At 38.6% G+C, this 16471-nt stretch overlaps 1 protein-coding gene and 1 pseudogene across 2 annotated transcripts; both read left to right on the top strand.

The window, feature by feature from the left end:
• The first annotated feature begins 434 nt into the window (after window positions 1-434).
• Window positions 435-16346, top strand: LOC148731089 (uncharacterized protein C12orf56-like; annotated as a pseudogene). The gene is made up of 11 exons (XR_016001181.1): window positions 435-878; window positions 1718-2578; window positions 3911-3981; window positions 5565-5706; window positions 10279-10385; window positions 11698-11787; window positions 12124-12271; window positions 12798-12872; window positions 13378-13455; window positions 14804-14982; window positions 16069-16346. The product of XR_016001181.1 is annotated as an uncharacterized protein C12orf56-like (transcript).
• LOC111337658 (uncharacterized) lies at window positions 6375-10014 on the top strand. Its single transcript, XM_088760010.1, has 2 exons — window positions 6375-7626; window positions 8301-10014. The coding sequence occupies exons 1-2, from the start codon at window positions 6811-6813 to the stop codon at window positions 9900-9902; spliced, it is 2418 nt and encodes an 805-aa protein (XP_088616136.1). The 5' UTR covers window positions 6375-6810; the 3' UTR covers window positions 9903-10014.
• Window positions 16347-16471: the final 125 nt, after the last annotated feature.

The raw sequence follows: 16471 nt of genomic DNA, 5'->3' as shown, positions 1-16471 counted from the left end.
ACTCCAATTTTGATATTGCTTGGATCTCACGTGAACACGTTCCCAAGATGAAAATGCCTTATAAGCCGCGTGACATCGAGGCGGTTCAAATCGCTGGCTAAAATAAGCGCACAGATGGGGTAAATTGATTCAGCCCGGGCCAGAGAGTTAAACAAATGCTCACGGATGTTGATATCTGCTCCAGGGGGATGATTTAATACAGCTACTATAAGACAAGAGAATCCTCCGCTTTGAGGCGTCATTTTCCTTGCCGCTTTTCTTTTACAGAACAACCTCCAAAAACTTGGTACACCCCCTAAAAATTTTCAAAAATTAATTTTCTTCCTAAAACCTCTGGAAATAAGAAAATTGCCTTCGGCGAAACCAGAGTTCCTCGGCTTTAAAAGTCAGCCTTTAATAATTTCCGGTTCGCTAAATTTTAGACCTAGGACACTTGAGCCCGCGTTGTTAACCGCATACCCTCTGACGTGAGCTATTTTATTTATTCAGCTCTGTCGCATTCAACCAAAGTCTTCCTCTTCTCTTTATGTTTTTTGGTTTTATTTTATTTCAGAATGCGCGGAGATCTGATGAAATATAGTAAAATGTCCATTTCTCGTCTTCTTTGGAGCTACCGAGGGAAACTTTATGGAGAAATACAGCGTCACGCCATCGTGATAACGTACACGTTTACGACAAATGACTGGTGATGGGATAGTTTTGAGTAGATCAGCCAGTGTATCTACAGAGGATGTCAAATTGCTCAAATTCCCGTGAAAGAAGTTGCAGCACTCGGAATCTGGATGGTATGCACACGATTTGAAGACGATATGTTCGTAGTTACCTCAAGCAGCCCTCCACAAAGGCTGGTCAATTTTTTTAAAAGATGACAACCAGAGGTGAGATATCTCTTCGGGATATTGCTCATAACATAATATTCTTTCCAAGCCTTGCATGCTTCGTTTGTCTGAGACCAAAAAAATGACCGAAACTGTACCGAGATAAATAGTCTATTGGTGTGTTCACATTCACTCTCTGGGTAAATTGAATGTATCAAAGTCAAGATAAATGATGTCGCTATATATGGTAGAAGACTACCAATCTGTAATGTTGTATTTAGCTTGAGATACAGAAATCAACACTTTACTCTTTTTTTAAATGTTTTTGCATTGGAATGAGGTCCCAGGCCTCAAACAAGCAGCCGTTGTTACCGTGGCAACAAGAGTGCTGCAATCTTTAAAACGGGCATTTTTGTGCATTCCCCCTGAGTGCCTAACTGCGTGCAAGGTTTGAAGAGGGGTTGAAAATTTTCATTTCCTAAGATGTTTGGTTCTTACAGAGACTTGTTTTTATAAGCATTTTTAATTGGAAAATTGATATCTGTAAAGTGAAATAATCCATAAAAATTAATGTTCTGGTATCCAGCACTTGAAGAATCTAACTTCAGTGCTTACACTGATTTTCTTTCGGCATTTCCTATATCTGAGTAACCTGTAATACACTTTGTATTTCCTATGCAAAATCCAGCTTTGGAATTTTTTTTGATTTTATTAATCTGTCAAGATGATTGTAAATCCCAAGAGAAAGTAAAAACAATAATTATCTTTGAATAATTGCAAGTAATGCTGGACTATTCTAAATAAGTGATGAAAGAATCCTTGAAATTGTTTATCAGAAAACAGGCTATTTAAAAAAAATTTAATGATTACTCTTTAATACATGATAATTTTTCTTCTAGATTTATGATGTTGCAGAATCTCTTAGAGGAGATTTGAAGACCAAAAACCAACACATTCTGATAGTTTACAAAAAGATTTTTAAGCAAATGGCATCAAGCCAATCGATAGCCATTCTACCTAGTGAAAACAATTCACCATTGAAGTTAGCTCTCCAATCATCTTCCATTCTCAGTACTTCTCCAGTTCTAAGAGTGGATACAGCACCCCAAGTGGGAGGTAACCTTAAATCTAAAACATCTATGGGACGTGTAGAAAGCCAGCCAGTCACGACGCAGCATCTCTCAGTACAGACAACCAGTCTTCACTGAAGTGCCTCAGACCCTGATCTCCGACATCTGAGGCATGAACGCAGCAGCAAATTGTATTCAGGGTCAGCTAGTAATATTGGAGCTGTTTCTACATCTCCTCAGAGCAGGCGACTCCTTCCGCCACCTCCACCTGGTCATCAATCAATGATCGTGCAGTCTAGTTCAAGCGCAAGACTGAAATTGTGAAGTGTTGCTAAGCAAAGAAGAAAGAAACCGTTGGCTTCACAGTAGATGAGAACAAACAATGACTATTATGAATTAAATTGTAGCTCTAGCAGTAGTGAACTTGAAATTTCTTACCAGGATTCATCAACTAGTTTTAACAGACAAAAGTCAGTGGATTCCGCTAGTGGTCCATATGGGAGGAGTCGTAACGGAAGTGACAGTAATGGCTCTGTAGACAGTGGGGAAGAGTTGGACTATAATTCTGATGATGGAGGTAATGATTCTGCTAACAAGAAATTCGAATTGATGGAAATGGACTTATACATCCTTTCAGAAAAATCACCAATGTATATGCATCTTAAAAGCACCTGGAAGAATTGCATTTCGGTAAGTTCTTTTTTTTTCCTTTTTAGTAAGCTGTGTGGGTGTGCATCATGTGTGTTAACAAAGTTCTACATGCTCTATTTGCTGAACTTTAACTCTTTAGACAAAAAAATGGGAAAATAAATGGTGACTGGTAATTTTGTTTCGCATTCATCCCAGATTTTGCGAACATTTCGGTAAATTCAAAGATATCTGTGATTCAAGGGTACTGATTTGCTAAGCAACTGAAGGACTGGTAGTGAGCTAAAATTACTGTTGAATTCTTTAACAGTGAAAATTGAAGTTTCCAAATATACATGTAGCAAGTGATTGTTGATCATCACAGAATTGTGGGATGTGTTGGTGGAGCATCCAGTTTCTGCAACCTCTATAATTATTTGTCTGAAAACTTTGTGACAGTTAGGAAACAGTGAAACTGGGAATCATAGGGGCTTTTCCTTACATGTACATGTACATATGGAAAACAGGCTTCAGCACAGAAAATGCCGTTATGAGCAACCAGTTCAGATCATGGCAGTTTGGGCTTCTTCACATGAGAGAGCTACACGCTGTACATTGTGTAGTCATAATAAACTAACCCTCATGTCTCAAGGGCTTACAATAAGTTTGAAACTTAGAGCTATAAAGATATAAGGGGCCACCACGTTATTGTGGAGCCATGTTGTTCTGTCAGATTATGTGCAAGACTGGGAACTAATCAGATTATATTTCCCATGTGTACACTGCTGGCATTAGAAAAATTACAGTGCATTAACCTTTCTGCACATTTTGAAAATGAACTTGATATACACATGTAAAGCTGCTTTTGTAACAGTTTCTTTTCCATTATTCTTAAACACTGGGAAAAAATTTGTGCTGAACATATTTCAGGGATCAACATTAACTTTTCAACTTATTAGCCAAGTGACAACTTAGATGTTACAACTGTTTCAGTTTCTTTACTAGCCAAACTGGCAAGTGGAAATCAAACACCACTAGCCAAAACTGAATTTCTACTAGTCTGTGGCTAGTTAGCTACCGTTGATGTTGAGCCCTGAATTTTCTTCAAGAGTCTCAGTAATTGAAGGATTTTCAACTAGGGATTTTGATAAAATGGGGTAATTAAAAACTAGCCATGTAAAAGTGTTACACTAGTCAGGTGTTTTGGTTGGCTTAACCAGCACTGTTTTTACTAGCTTCAACTGATGAGCAGACAGGACATGTGAATCTTGTTGTCAAAACTTAGGTCCACAGAAAGAGATCTCTTGCACATAATACCTGTGTTGTACACTTGTAATGTAAATAATTATTTTTTAGGGTTAATTGATTATAAATTCTGATTGCCTCTCTCATCAGAAATCTACACTCCATCACAGTCGAAGGAGTTCCACACCAACTTCACCCACTGGATCAAACAAAGTTTACAAGTAAGTATTACATACATTTATTAATAACACGCTGAAATTCAAAAGTTGGGGACAAAAGGTCTGTCAAATAAATGCAACTTGGTCAAACCACTTGTTGATTGTTGATTTTCCTTTTATGCAACTGATGCTGATTTATCTATTTACATGTATTTGTTGTTTGAGTTCTGTCGTTTTTTTTTTTTTTTCATGTACAATTCTGTTCTCTTTTCCATTTAAAAACACATTGACACCTGAACCGCCCGAACCTCGCGATCGCCTCGCGCAAGAACGCTTTCCCCCCTACCTCCCATACTAAGTGGAGTTTTGTCCCCAAACTTCCTCTATGGTTTGGAGATCAATAAGCCAATCAGAATCCGTTGTTTGCGCATATATTTTTTCGACTTTAGGGGGTACTAGAGGGGCATTACTCTATGCGTCTTCACTAAATGATCAAATTTGAAAATATGGCGTCCACGCGGCCGACCCTCAAAATTTTCAGGTCGGATTTTTCGTTCATTTGCAATCGAGTTAGACCTTGTGGAGTTCAGAATGTAAAGTAACAATGTTATAGAATACTCTGCTTGGAAAAGAATGGATATCCAGGTCTTAAAAGTGACAGAATAAGCTCTCAAGTCAACGACACTACGATTCTCTAAGGCGATGCGAATTATGGACGCAAAGTCAAAACCGAACTTTCGGACTTCAAGCAGGGCCTGGCGACAATTTGACGATTCGATGGCCCGGTAAATATTATGTTCGAGTAACAATGTGTTCAAAAAGTATAGTTTAATAGAAGATTTTCCCTCAAATCGAAGTTTTTTCAGAATTTTCAACATAACGCTGCGCAATTTCTGGCCACGAAGGCAAGTAAACAACGATCTAAGCATGATGAATTTTACCGCGTGCATGGGCTTTGTGCACGTAAGAAATTCTTACGTTTTTCGCTTATAACAGCAAATCAAAAACTGTTTTGAATAAATCTGATGTCCCTAAATATTTCTTGGCCATTTTAGTCTTGCTTCCTATTGATAGATTCCATCATGGAACTTGAGATCTCTTCACTCACGGACGAATTTGCATATTCCCTTTTGAAATAATTATGATCCACATGCCCATTTTCACACATGCGAAAATATTTAGCGATTTTTATCTTTCATCTTGATTTTTGAGTTAAAACATAATATGCATCTATCGCTTTTTTCGCCGGAAATAAGTTCTTTAATTAGTCCTCTTTCACTGGAGCTTGTTTTTTGGAAAAGCTGATTTTTAAAAATTTTCTGCGCATTGTGTTTGCCTTCTTGGTTTTTCCAAAATTTTGACTTTTTGTCCGCACGTGTTACACGTAAGTGTCAATGGGTTAAGTACATGTAAAAAATCTCCTCAGGAAACACTTTGCTAATATTTAAAACAGGTGCATTTTTATTACTAATACAATTTGCAGCTGTATTGCCTAACCTCAGGTCATTGTCCAGTTTTAAGAGAACCCAGCTTGTGTGGAGCAAACAGCCCACAGCAAAAGGAAAATTATAAATTGAGGGCTCATGGCTACTGAATAATATTAGTTAGATTTGAGTCCTTTATGTTATTATCATATTCTTTTTCAGTTCACAGCTATTGCACTTGTTTAATCAGCTGAAGACAGAAATCCTTCAATCGCATATCATGGAGAAGACATTATTCTCATCCAGGAGCTTTTTACGGCCGCAGAGAAGAGTTTTAACTTAAAAAAAAAAATACCTTTGGAAGGTACGGTACCCTACCACTCAGATGTAAGTTAACAACACAGGCACATTTCATATGCTCAGATGCACGGTAGTCAGACATGCACATACGATTTTTTTTTCTGCTTGCACGGACAAAAACGAATGCACGACTTTGTTGTTCAGAGCTATAAGTTTCCTATGTGTTACATTGTTGTGTAAAACAAAGAACTTTTCGGCTTGAAAAAGGAATAAATCGACAATGGAAAATTTACACATTAGTGAAAAAAGCTATCATGCTACATGTACACATGTCGCATCGCTGTGCAAATTTATCGAATAACGAGCAGTAGCAGTAGTGCTCAGTAGATTTGCTTGATCTGAGCTTTTGATAAATCAGACAGAAAGGAAAATGTTACTCGTCAAAGGCATTGAAGCACTTGTACCATTTAGGGAGTACTCACTAATATGCTTCCCAATTGGTTCATTGCAATCGCACTTCCTTGAATGTTTACACACCAGACTGTAAACAATAAAGTGGACATTGAAGGTAGTCTGAGTGACAGGCCAGTGTTTTCAAATTACAACCCGGCACAGCCTGACTGGATGTCACACAACAGTAACGCAATCGTTTTTCAACAAAGGTAGTCTGAATTACAGGCCAATGTTTTAAATTATGACTTTGCTTTCAGTTGACAGTATAAGGGGGAGGGTTCGCACGCGCCTTGAAAGTCCTTGAAAGTCCTTGAATCTCAAAATAAAAATTCAAGGCCTTGAAAGTCCTTGATAATTGTAGTCAGTGCTGGAAAGTCCTTGAAATTTGTAGCTAATTTAATCCAACTTAGATTCTAGAGTGCCTTATCTGAAAATATATGCAACTGGCACAAACGTAGCAACACATAATAGTAAGATACAAATAACAAACGATCGTAACGCCACTCCGCATGTCGATCAATCGCCCATATCCATTTGTCCTGTTCTTGGTTCTATTAATCACTCTGATTGGTTGAATGTCTCGAATGTCAAGGGCCAATCAAATGTTTTGTACTATTCCCTCTTTCTGAGAAAAGCCATGTGCTTTGAGTGCTTTCCTTGTCTGGGTTAGTGTTGATTGTTTGCGTTTTGTTTCACGAGTGAGAGATTTAAAACAATGGGCAAGTGTGTTTTCAGCAACTTGTGGCTTCAGAAATCACTGTATAAAGATTGGCTTCGAGAAGTCAAGGGTGACAAGCACAAGGCACGATGCATCGTGTGTATGAAGGATGTTGACATTTCGAGCATGGGAGAGTCAGCGCTCACAAGTCACTTGAAAGGAAAAAAACATCAAACACTGACATCCCAGAAAAGGTCATTAGCAAGCGTTCCAGATTTTTTTGGCGTTTCTTCTCAACAACCAGCAACTACAAGTGACGATGCCAAAGAAGTTTCAAAATCCGCTTCGTCTGAAAGTGGCGAACACAACACGCTCAACCCCACAAAGTCTAGTACTACGAGTTCATCAGGTTCATCGGTGATGGAAAGAATTATCACTCGTGATGAGACTTTGAAAGCAGAAATTTTGTGGGCATTGAAGGTGATAATGTCTCATTACTCCTATAAATCATGCGAAGGTACGAGCAAATTGTTTCAAGCGATGTTTCCTGACAGTCGGATCGCGAGTCAGTTTACATGCGGAGAAAAGAAATGTGCATACTTGATCTGTTTTGGGCTCGCTCCACACTTCAAACAACTTTTGAAGGACGTTGTGAAAAAAGAAGAAGCTTATGTACTTATGTTTGACGAGAGCCTGAATAGCGTGTGCCAGTCAAAGCAAATGGATATTCACATTCGTTCATGGAATCATGACAAACACGAAGTTGAAAGTCGCTATTATACCTCAGTGTTTATGGGGCATGGAACAGCAGAGGACATGCTTTCTCATTTTCGTTCAGGCATAGAAGGAATTCCTCTCAAAAAAGTTTATCAGGTAGGATGCAACTCTCGTTATGTTTGGGTAATCCATGAAATTGTTTGCAAGATATACTTCTTTGAAGTTGTATTATTTCTTACCCTCAATTATCGACATTTCGAAATAGGCAATAGCACAAACTTAGTCTTCACACAATTACCTAATTTCAATTATTCTTTGTCATATTGCCACTCTTTTGAAAGACCTATGTCTTGCCATTATTAAAAAGGTGTGATCAAATTGGAATCAATTATATTGTTTTCATGACTGGCATTTAATTTCATCGTTCGCCGGCGAACGATAATTACAAGAAGTTGCGTTAAATTTTTTTTAACATGAAAATCTTTCAATGTCTGTTATTATTTTGCTGTAGAAGGGCGAAAGATGCAAGATTACTTAATCTAATTTATTGCATGTAATATAAATTGTGCGTTCACAATCTAGCCAATGTTCCAAAAAGCGATAAAATTGTGTTAAATAGAAATGAAACACCTTACTTGGTTTTCTGCCCTTTAAGGTCTAAATAAATCAACACTCTTTCATTGGAAATCTTCACAATTCCAATGCATCCATGACTAGTTCACTTCGTGTCTAGGTGGACAATGACACGAACTCTGGGACGTAATGCAAGTACTAAATTAAATAATCTGTTTCCCTTTCAATATTACAAGGAATGTTTTCTCTCATACTAGTTGTCAATGGATGGACCCAACGTTAATTGGAAATTTTACAGTATGCTGACTGATGAGGCAAAAAGGGAGCATAATAGTCACATGCTGAACATTGGCAGCTGTGGTTTACACATTCTTCATGGAGCATTCAAGGATGGTGCTGTGGCATCAGGATGGCAGTTAGACTGGTTGTTCTCTAGCCTTCACTGGCTTTTTCAGGACAGTCCGGCAAGGAGAGAGGACTACACCAAAGTAACAGGAAACTCACTGTTTGCTTTGAAGTTCTGCAAACATAGGTGGTTGGAGAATGTCTTGGTTGCAGAACGTACACAGAGTATGTGGGACAGTGTTGTCAAGTATGTTCAGAGTGCAAGGGCAGGAAAAGTTCCACAGCCACAGAATAAATCCTTTGAAACTGTACAAGAGTTTGTTGCAGATCCCTTTACGACTGCAAAAGTCGCTTTCTTCCTATCAGTAGCCAAGCAAGTGACACCGTTTTTGACACTCTATCAAACCGACAAGCCTATGCTTCCTTTCCTGGCTACAGACCTGTACAGCATGCTTGGGGGATTAATGAGAAGATTTATTAAGACCACTGTTATCAGTGAAGCCAAAACCCCATTGAAGCTTACAAAACTTGACCCTGCTGACTCCAGCATTCATGCCTCTCATTCCAAGATTGACCTGGGGTTTACAGCTGACAAGAAGATCAAGGAGTCGATTGCAAAGTCCACAGTTTCAGAGAAAAGAGTGCTTCAGTTTCAGATGGAATGCAAGGAGTTCCTTATGCAAGTAGTTTGCAAACTGATTGCCAAAGCACCAATTCAGTATTCCCTTGTAAGGAATATAAATTGCTTAGATCCAAGAAACATGATGAGTGACCATGATGTTTCCATCACAAAATTCAAGAGAGTTTTGACTACCCTTGAAAATGCCAAGAAAGTCCCGGAAGGTGAATGTGATTCCCTTTTGGAACTATTTAGACAATTCATTATGGAAGTCCCCTCTTCTTCTCCGTCGGAGTTCAAAGACTATGATCCTAACAATGATAGACTTGATTCCTTTCTGTATCTTCACATGGGACAGAAGCGATCCTACCAATCATTGTGGAAAGTAGTCTCAGAGCTACTGATATTATCACATGGCCAGGCCAGTGTCGAAAGAGGATTCTCAGTCAATGAGCAACTGGAAGTCGAGAACCTCCAAGAGCGCTCCTTCATTGCTCAAAGGCTGGTACAAGACCATGTACAATCTGTGGGAGGTGTCCTTGCTGTTTCAATCAACAAACCACTTCTTTTGTCAGCTGCAGGAGCTAGGCAGAAGTATTTATCATATCTTGATGAACAAAAGAGGAAGAAAACCTCTGAGGGTGTACAACTGAAGCGAAAGGAGCTAGTCGATGAACTTGACGAACTTAAAAAGAAAAGAAGGCGTTTAGACAGTGGTGTTGACAATCTTGTTAAATCGGCAGACGAGTTTGCACAGAAAGCAGAGGACACTGGGAAACTTGTGTGGATTACAAAGTCAAATAGTTTGAGGAGAACTGCAAAAGAAAAGGAGATAGCTCGCAAAGACCTTGAGTGCAAAATTGCGAATGTTGTGGATGAACTAAAAAAGGCATAGACTTTTAGCTCGACTTAAGCTCGGCACAATCGCTACTATGATAAGGTGAACATTCTTTTATTTTGCAGTTGGTGGAGTCCTTGAAAAATAAAAAATATGTCCTTGAAAAGTCCTTGAAAAGTCCTTGAATTTTTAGTCCAAAAAAGGGTACGAACCCTGAAGGGGGCACTGTGCTGCACGACCATTAGAGAAGAGTATTTTGTAACATGTGCAAACTAACCCATTATATGGCTGGAATAGCATCCAGTATGGTGACGGTGGAACATAATCCTCTTCTCTGATTGGTTTTGCACCATAGTGCTCCCCTTACACTACATGTTTTATGGTTTCCTATCTGGATCCTTTTCTTCAAATATTGCTTGCAGTTCAACTCAAGTCAGCAGATCTCTTTGTGTTCATGGTGGGTCAACTACAGCAGTACATGCCTCAATCCCGCAGCCAATCATCGCAAAAGAAAGGAAGCAATAGAGAGGATAAGCTTGAGTAAGTGTTATTTTCATATCACCCATGTTGCTCTGTGCAACATTTTGAAAATTAGAATAATTACGCTGATGATGAAAGAGATTTTTGCACTTTGATTAGTCAGGGATTGTGATCTATCTCGCTATAATCACCTCGCACGTGACAATTATACTAACAAGGGTGTTACATTTCAAAATGGCTGGCTCTCGTTTGTCAATGTTACTAAGAAGGTGATGAACTTGACAAAGGAACCTTGCGAAGAGCACAAAATATGCTACTTATAGTTTGACTTAAAACTTTTGAAAGATGCAGTGTAGGATATGAGGGTAGTGCATATTGAATCCAGTAAGCCTGGGGAAACTGGTCGCGGCAAATGAAAAATATCCCTATGAGGGCTGCATGAGATTATGCGAGCAGGAGTTGGAAAAGCGAGCAGCAACTAAAACTAGAAAGATACAGGGTTCGTAAGTGTCTTGAAAACCCTTGAATTTCAGGAGGCCGATTTCAAGGCCTTGAAAGTACTTGAATTTTGTTTAGGGTCCTTCAAAGTCCTTGATTTTCTATTGAACAACATCAAAAAATATCTACTTTGGTTTTGCACCATCGGTAAACCCAAAACATAGTTGTTAACAGAAACATTTTTCATTTTTCTTGGTTTTGAGGTAAAATTGTCATTACAAAAAGTCCTTGAAATGTCTAAGTATGGTGCTGGAGACTCCTTGAAAAGTCCTTGAATCTTTGGCCTGAAAAAGTGTACAAACCCTGAAGATAGAAATAGAGCGACAATCATGTTGATAAAATGCTTAATGCTGAGTTGGGTCATGCGGAACAGAAAATATTGCTCTCCTGTAACTCAGTTCTATTAGCGGTTGAATTTCTTTCTTTTTTTTGCAAATTAAATGCGCTTTGCACTGACGGTTTTTATTCTAAGAAATTGGTCAAAGAGGGCCCAGTGGACCCCTTTTTCCAACTTGAGCGGGGATACAGGGTGTCTAGTCTAGTCTGTATGGTTGAGACGGCGAGAAAACGAAGAAGACAGCAAATGAGACCATAAGATGTAAGAGAGTTCAAAGTGAGTTTTATTTCTTTGGAAATTATTTCGGGCCCTCAGCAGCTGTTTTATCAATCTTGCTGTCAGTTATACTTACAAGTAGTTTCTTTCCAAAAAAATATGGTCATTTCAAATAGCACTTATCCTGGCACAATTATTTGCTGCCAATTGGACGTAAATTTTGTGCGGTACTTTTTTTCGATCTTCGGAAATCCCGCTAATCCCCCTCTGGAACTTTGTACTTTCAGGTTTGGTTAAAATTTTTCTTTTAATCATTTGCAGCTTTGTTGTGGTGTTGTTGAAGACACTCGTATGTCTGTTTCGTGAGACAGACATTCTATCCACACGATTGATGGTCATAAAAGCACACAAGTAAGTTGGTGATGCTGAGGCATCTTAATTATTGTAAGTAACTACTTTACAACAACCTTTATCACATTGCTGGAAGATTCCAAGGCCCTTCAGGTAGGCGCTTAACTCCAGTTTCCGTAGCATGAAGCGACGAGAGTAAAGTGTCTTGCCTAAGAACAACACAATGTTCCTGGCCATGCAGGGCTTGAACCTGGGCTGAATACACGCCGAGCTGAATCTCACACTTGAAGACACAAACTACTGCCTGCAAGCAGGCTAGTCAAAATATTATTTGTATACAAGTCACTCTGTTAATTTTCCAGACACTGACTCAGTTGAAGTGCTTTCTTTTTACAGAGGACAAGCTATCAAGGATATTCTCAAATGCATTGTTCTTCATTCTTCAACCACATCACAGCAACCAGTTGGTATCTCTCCTGCAGCTCAACTGTTGTTCTCCAGAGCTGACAAGAACATGTTTACAGTGGGAGATAGGGAACAAGAGGTAGGGTTATTGTTTTCAAACACATCTACAAGGGTACACTGTTGCTACAGCCCGTCCTAGTTGTATCACAAACAAAATAAGCAAGGACACAACTAACGAGTTGTAAGTCTACTAAACTGTGCATGGCCGAACCAACTCGGGCTCAAGCCCCACCCTATAGTGACTCCTGAAATTTTGGGTGATGAAGTGTTAAGGAAAAAAAATAAAACATGATGTGTTGCAGATGCTCTTTATCAAAAACCCGGGGACTTTTTGGGCAGTCCTCCATTTTTATCCTCTAGGTTTACTTCATGGTGATTTTTTGTATGTGGACTCCTCCTGGGTTCTCATTAGAAGGCAGAACCTCCACATCAGCGCTAGGATACTTAAGTATCATTGCCTGCTCACCTTAGCATGGGCCTTAAAGGAATCCAATTCTCGAAATAATTTCTCGCATAGTACTTCTCGTGAGGATGCCTTGGTACTAAAAAATGTAATGAGACATCTGCTGTTATCACTTACATATGTACTATCTGTTTCTTTTCAGACTGATAAACTATTGAGAGAAGTTCTGGACAATACTACTTCGCTTCTGTTTGAACTGATGTGTGCTGTGTATCAGGTTAGGTTTGAAAACCATGAACTCCTAAGGGTGACTAACATCTCATTTCTCCTCAAAATATCTCCCGTCAATTGAACTTTTAGATGATGAGAATGAAAGAAATGATCGCTATCAAAAGGACTTCCTGATTGTCAAACAAGTTCTCCTTGCCAGTATCACAGGAGATGTATAGAGAAATGGAGAATATGAATATGGATGTTAAGCGCAGCGTCGTTTATTAGGATTTTTGTTTCTTTACACGTTTCCTAAGCTCACGGCAAGGAGAATTTGTTAAACAGTCAAGAGTTTCTTTAGTTGGTGATCATTTCTTACATTCTCGGGACTGTAATATATGACTCAGGGATGACATCGTAAGGAGAAATCAGATGCTAGTCACTCATTGTTAACTCTGATGCAGGGTTGACCTTGTAACTCATCCTTACATTCTTACTACAGTGAACAATGGCTGGAGTGACTGGACTGAATTTATGATAACTTTATGAGATTAAGTTTCTTGTTATTTCAGGCCAACTGCTTTTCAGTAGAAGACAATGTTCTAAACATCTTTTGGCTCATAAAGATTGTCGAATCCCAAGAACAAACAGTGAGTATTTCACTTAAGGACATTAAGTATCTCGATAGGTCTTTCAAAAGTTGCTTGTACATTTAAGGGGTTCATATGACAGTGTTATAGGTAATTCTGTTTAAATTCGATTTATATGAGCTCAAAATTTCAAATTCACAGACCAACCTTCCTTGACCTTTTCACTCCCTGATCTCATTAGTAATTCTCATTACTGTCAGCCAAACAATTCTTATGATGTTTGATCTGAGAATTTGGTATTGGATCAACTAGTATTTTTGTGTGGCTTGCACGAATTGTAAACTGCACTATGTCATAATCCAAGATTTCTGTTTGGTAGTCTATTTGGTAGACTACAACTCCTTTTCAGTTACTTGTTTTGTCTTGGTTAATTCATCGCAATACTGATATACATGAAAAATTACACTCTTGACTGGTTGAAAACAGTTAGGTGCCTTTTTCATGTATCACTAGTGCAAACCTCAAGTACAAATGTAAACTAGGCTAAGCATCAATAGATCACACTAGAAACCAATCAGATTTATACGAAGTACGTTGGGCTGATTGATACACTCAGTAGCTGACTAAAATAAACTTGACTTGGAAAAGACAATTAACCTACAAACTTCAGAACTCAATTTTACTTTGTTACGTAAACAAATTCATGACTGAATTTTTCAGGCCACTATGGGAGAGGATGCGGAGGTTTTTTTTTAGTTCCTAAAATCCTCATGTTACGGGTGCAACCTTTGTTGTGAAAATGAGATCTCCATAACAAAGTTTGGCCATTAACTCTGAACTTGAAAGTGAACATTTCAGTACTACTGTATGCTAGTCATCTTGTTTTATTGATGATCAGGAACAATATTAAAAACTATCCAGCCTTAATCAAACATTAGCTCTTCTAGAAGAAACTCATTATGACACCAGACACTAAAAAGCAGCTCAATTTCGTAAGCCACACATGTACGCATTGCGGACCTGTTTTTTCTTCATTCTCATCACTTGTCTACTTGATGTTGTAATGATATGGTAAGGAGAAATTCTGCCTTGGTCACTCATGGCAGTCAAAGGGTTGAGGCAAAATAGAAACAAACATTCAGAGAAGATTGCTTATTCCAAGCATTATAGAAACACTGAGATTTTAAAGTTTAAATAATTGCAATTCGTTTCAAGATGGCGAAAGGCATCTTTCCTAAACTCCCATCCGCTCTATTCGGACCGTGCAAAAAACCAGTTTTCCTTCTTTACGGCGGTGATTGACATGTAGCGCTTATTAATTCAAACGTTAATCATTTGGTCAATCTGTGTCTGACGACAACGAAAGTGTATCGCAATCAAATGTTAATATTTTTCGTTCATTTTTTAGAAATGTTTCGTGCTGAGGATCATGGAACGTTTAACGTTATTAGTATTATCTTCTGGCGGATATCTGTCTCCTGCCGAAGCTGTTCTTCTTTACCGACCACTTTACGTGCTCAAGAATATTCTGGAATATGGTGCAGTGGTTGAGAATCAAATCCGAGTTGGATACGCAGAAGGATTTAGGTATGATAGTGCAGTAGACTATGAGCAGTCCGCCATTTTCGGTGAAGTACGTGGCACTATGGGAGAAAAAATGAATGGAGGCCCGAGTGGATGTTTTTTTTTTTTTTTACACAATCGCGCGACGGACTTCGCCGAAAAAGCTGGGACTGTTCGTAGTCAATACTGCAGTTGATTTTGCTTTTAAACACGAGGGCGCGCTATAAATGAAGCCTTAGGTCCCACTGGACCATTTGTCAATCAACCGTCGTGTGATGTAGAAGCTTTAGAGTCAAGTCAGCTTGAGCTACAGCTACTCCAAAGCAGTAAACTGCGGGCGCATTCCTCAAAATTGTTTTATGTCTTCATCACAATAGAAGAATTTTTGAGTTGAGATCGAAGTAGGTGGTTCGCACATTACCTCATGCCACCATGCTGATGGAAGTAAACAATAGATATCTCATTAGCTCTTTTTGTTCGTCTACCAGCATTTGAATTCGACCCGCACACGTCAACGGTGAGTGACAAATGAGCCTAGGTCTTCCCAGGGAAGACCTCCTTATATAGCGCGCCTTCGTGTTTAATTTCTGATCTAGCAAGTTTTGTTTGGCCATTATTGTTGACAAGGCTTTTTTGTAGTATTGAGAATGAATGGCGAGCGATTCTTTTCTGCCATTTTTCCCGCAATTGTTCTTGTAGTTGTCATATTTGATAGCTTATAGTAAACGTTTCAAGATACCCTGGAAGGTTCATTAATTTCAAAGCCTTTCAGACGAGGGGAGTAGAATTATTGAAGGGTTTATCAGAGGGGACCCATCGGAGTGGGAGTAATCAAAACTTACTTAATTGTCATTAACAACCTTAAAAAGAGTAGTTGAAAATTAAAACTGAAAAAAAAAAAAAAAAAAACAGAACAAAACAAAAACAAAACCAGAAAACTAGTTCAAGCAGATTTGTTCTGTAATGCCAACAAGCATAAATGATGAACTATTGTCGTAGAGTAAATGATGAGGGACAGAAGAAATGAAAGGGCAAATTAGACAGGTGAACCTTCAAATATCTGTTGAATCATTGTCATCATTAATTTTTGTTGTCTCATAAATGTTGCAGATATTACATCAGAAAGCCAGTGGTAAAGAAGAAACTCTCCACCAAGTTTCCCCTGACAAGTCCCATAATAGAACTACTGGAGAAAGTCACGAATTTTGTGTTAAAACAGCCATCACTTTCATGACGACAGAAACATTTCTCGTTCCCTTCATCAAATCTAGTGTCTAGGTATCATATTGAATTGTCTTTCCCACTAATAACAGTTCAAGAGGTCATTTTATTTAAAATAAGTCATTCTTAAAACAATTTTTTTAATTAAAAACTGTTGAACTGTTGGATTTTTTTTGCCGAACGTTTTCCAAAATCCTGCTCGACCATGCTCCTTTATCCCAAACTTCACAGTCAGTCATAACGGGCCATGAAACTTAAAAAACAATTGAGGATTCTGTAGGTAGCATTTTAG

The sequence above is a fragment of the Stylophora pistillata genome, chromosome 5 (genome assembly GCF_964205215.1).
Source record: "Stylophora pistillata chromosome 5, jaStyPist1.2, whole genome shotgun sequence".
Taxonomy (NCBI): Eukaryota; Metazoa; Cnidaria; class Anthozoa; order Scleractinia; family Pocilloporidae; genus Stylophora; species Stylophora pistillata.
The sequence above is the reverse complement of the archived record's forward strand: the minus strand, read 5'-3'. Positions and strand labels throughout refer to the sequence as shown.

What these genes read in the sequence shown, in the direction of transcription:
- LOC111337658 (XM_088760010.1), top strand. Translation starts at nt 6,811, where the DNA reads ATGGGCAAGTGTGTTTTCAGCAACTTGTGGCTTCAGAAATCACTGTAT. An exon ending in CTCTCAAAAAAGTTTATCAG is followed by an intron (nt 7,627 to 8,300) that starts GTAGGATGCAAC and finishes CTCTCATACTAG; the next exon opens with TTGTCAATGGATGGACCCAA.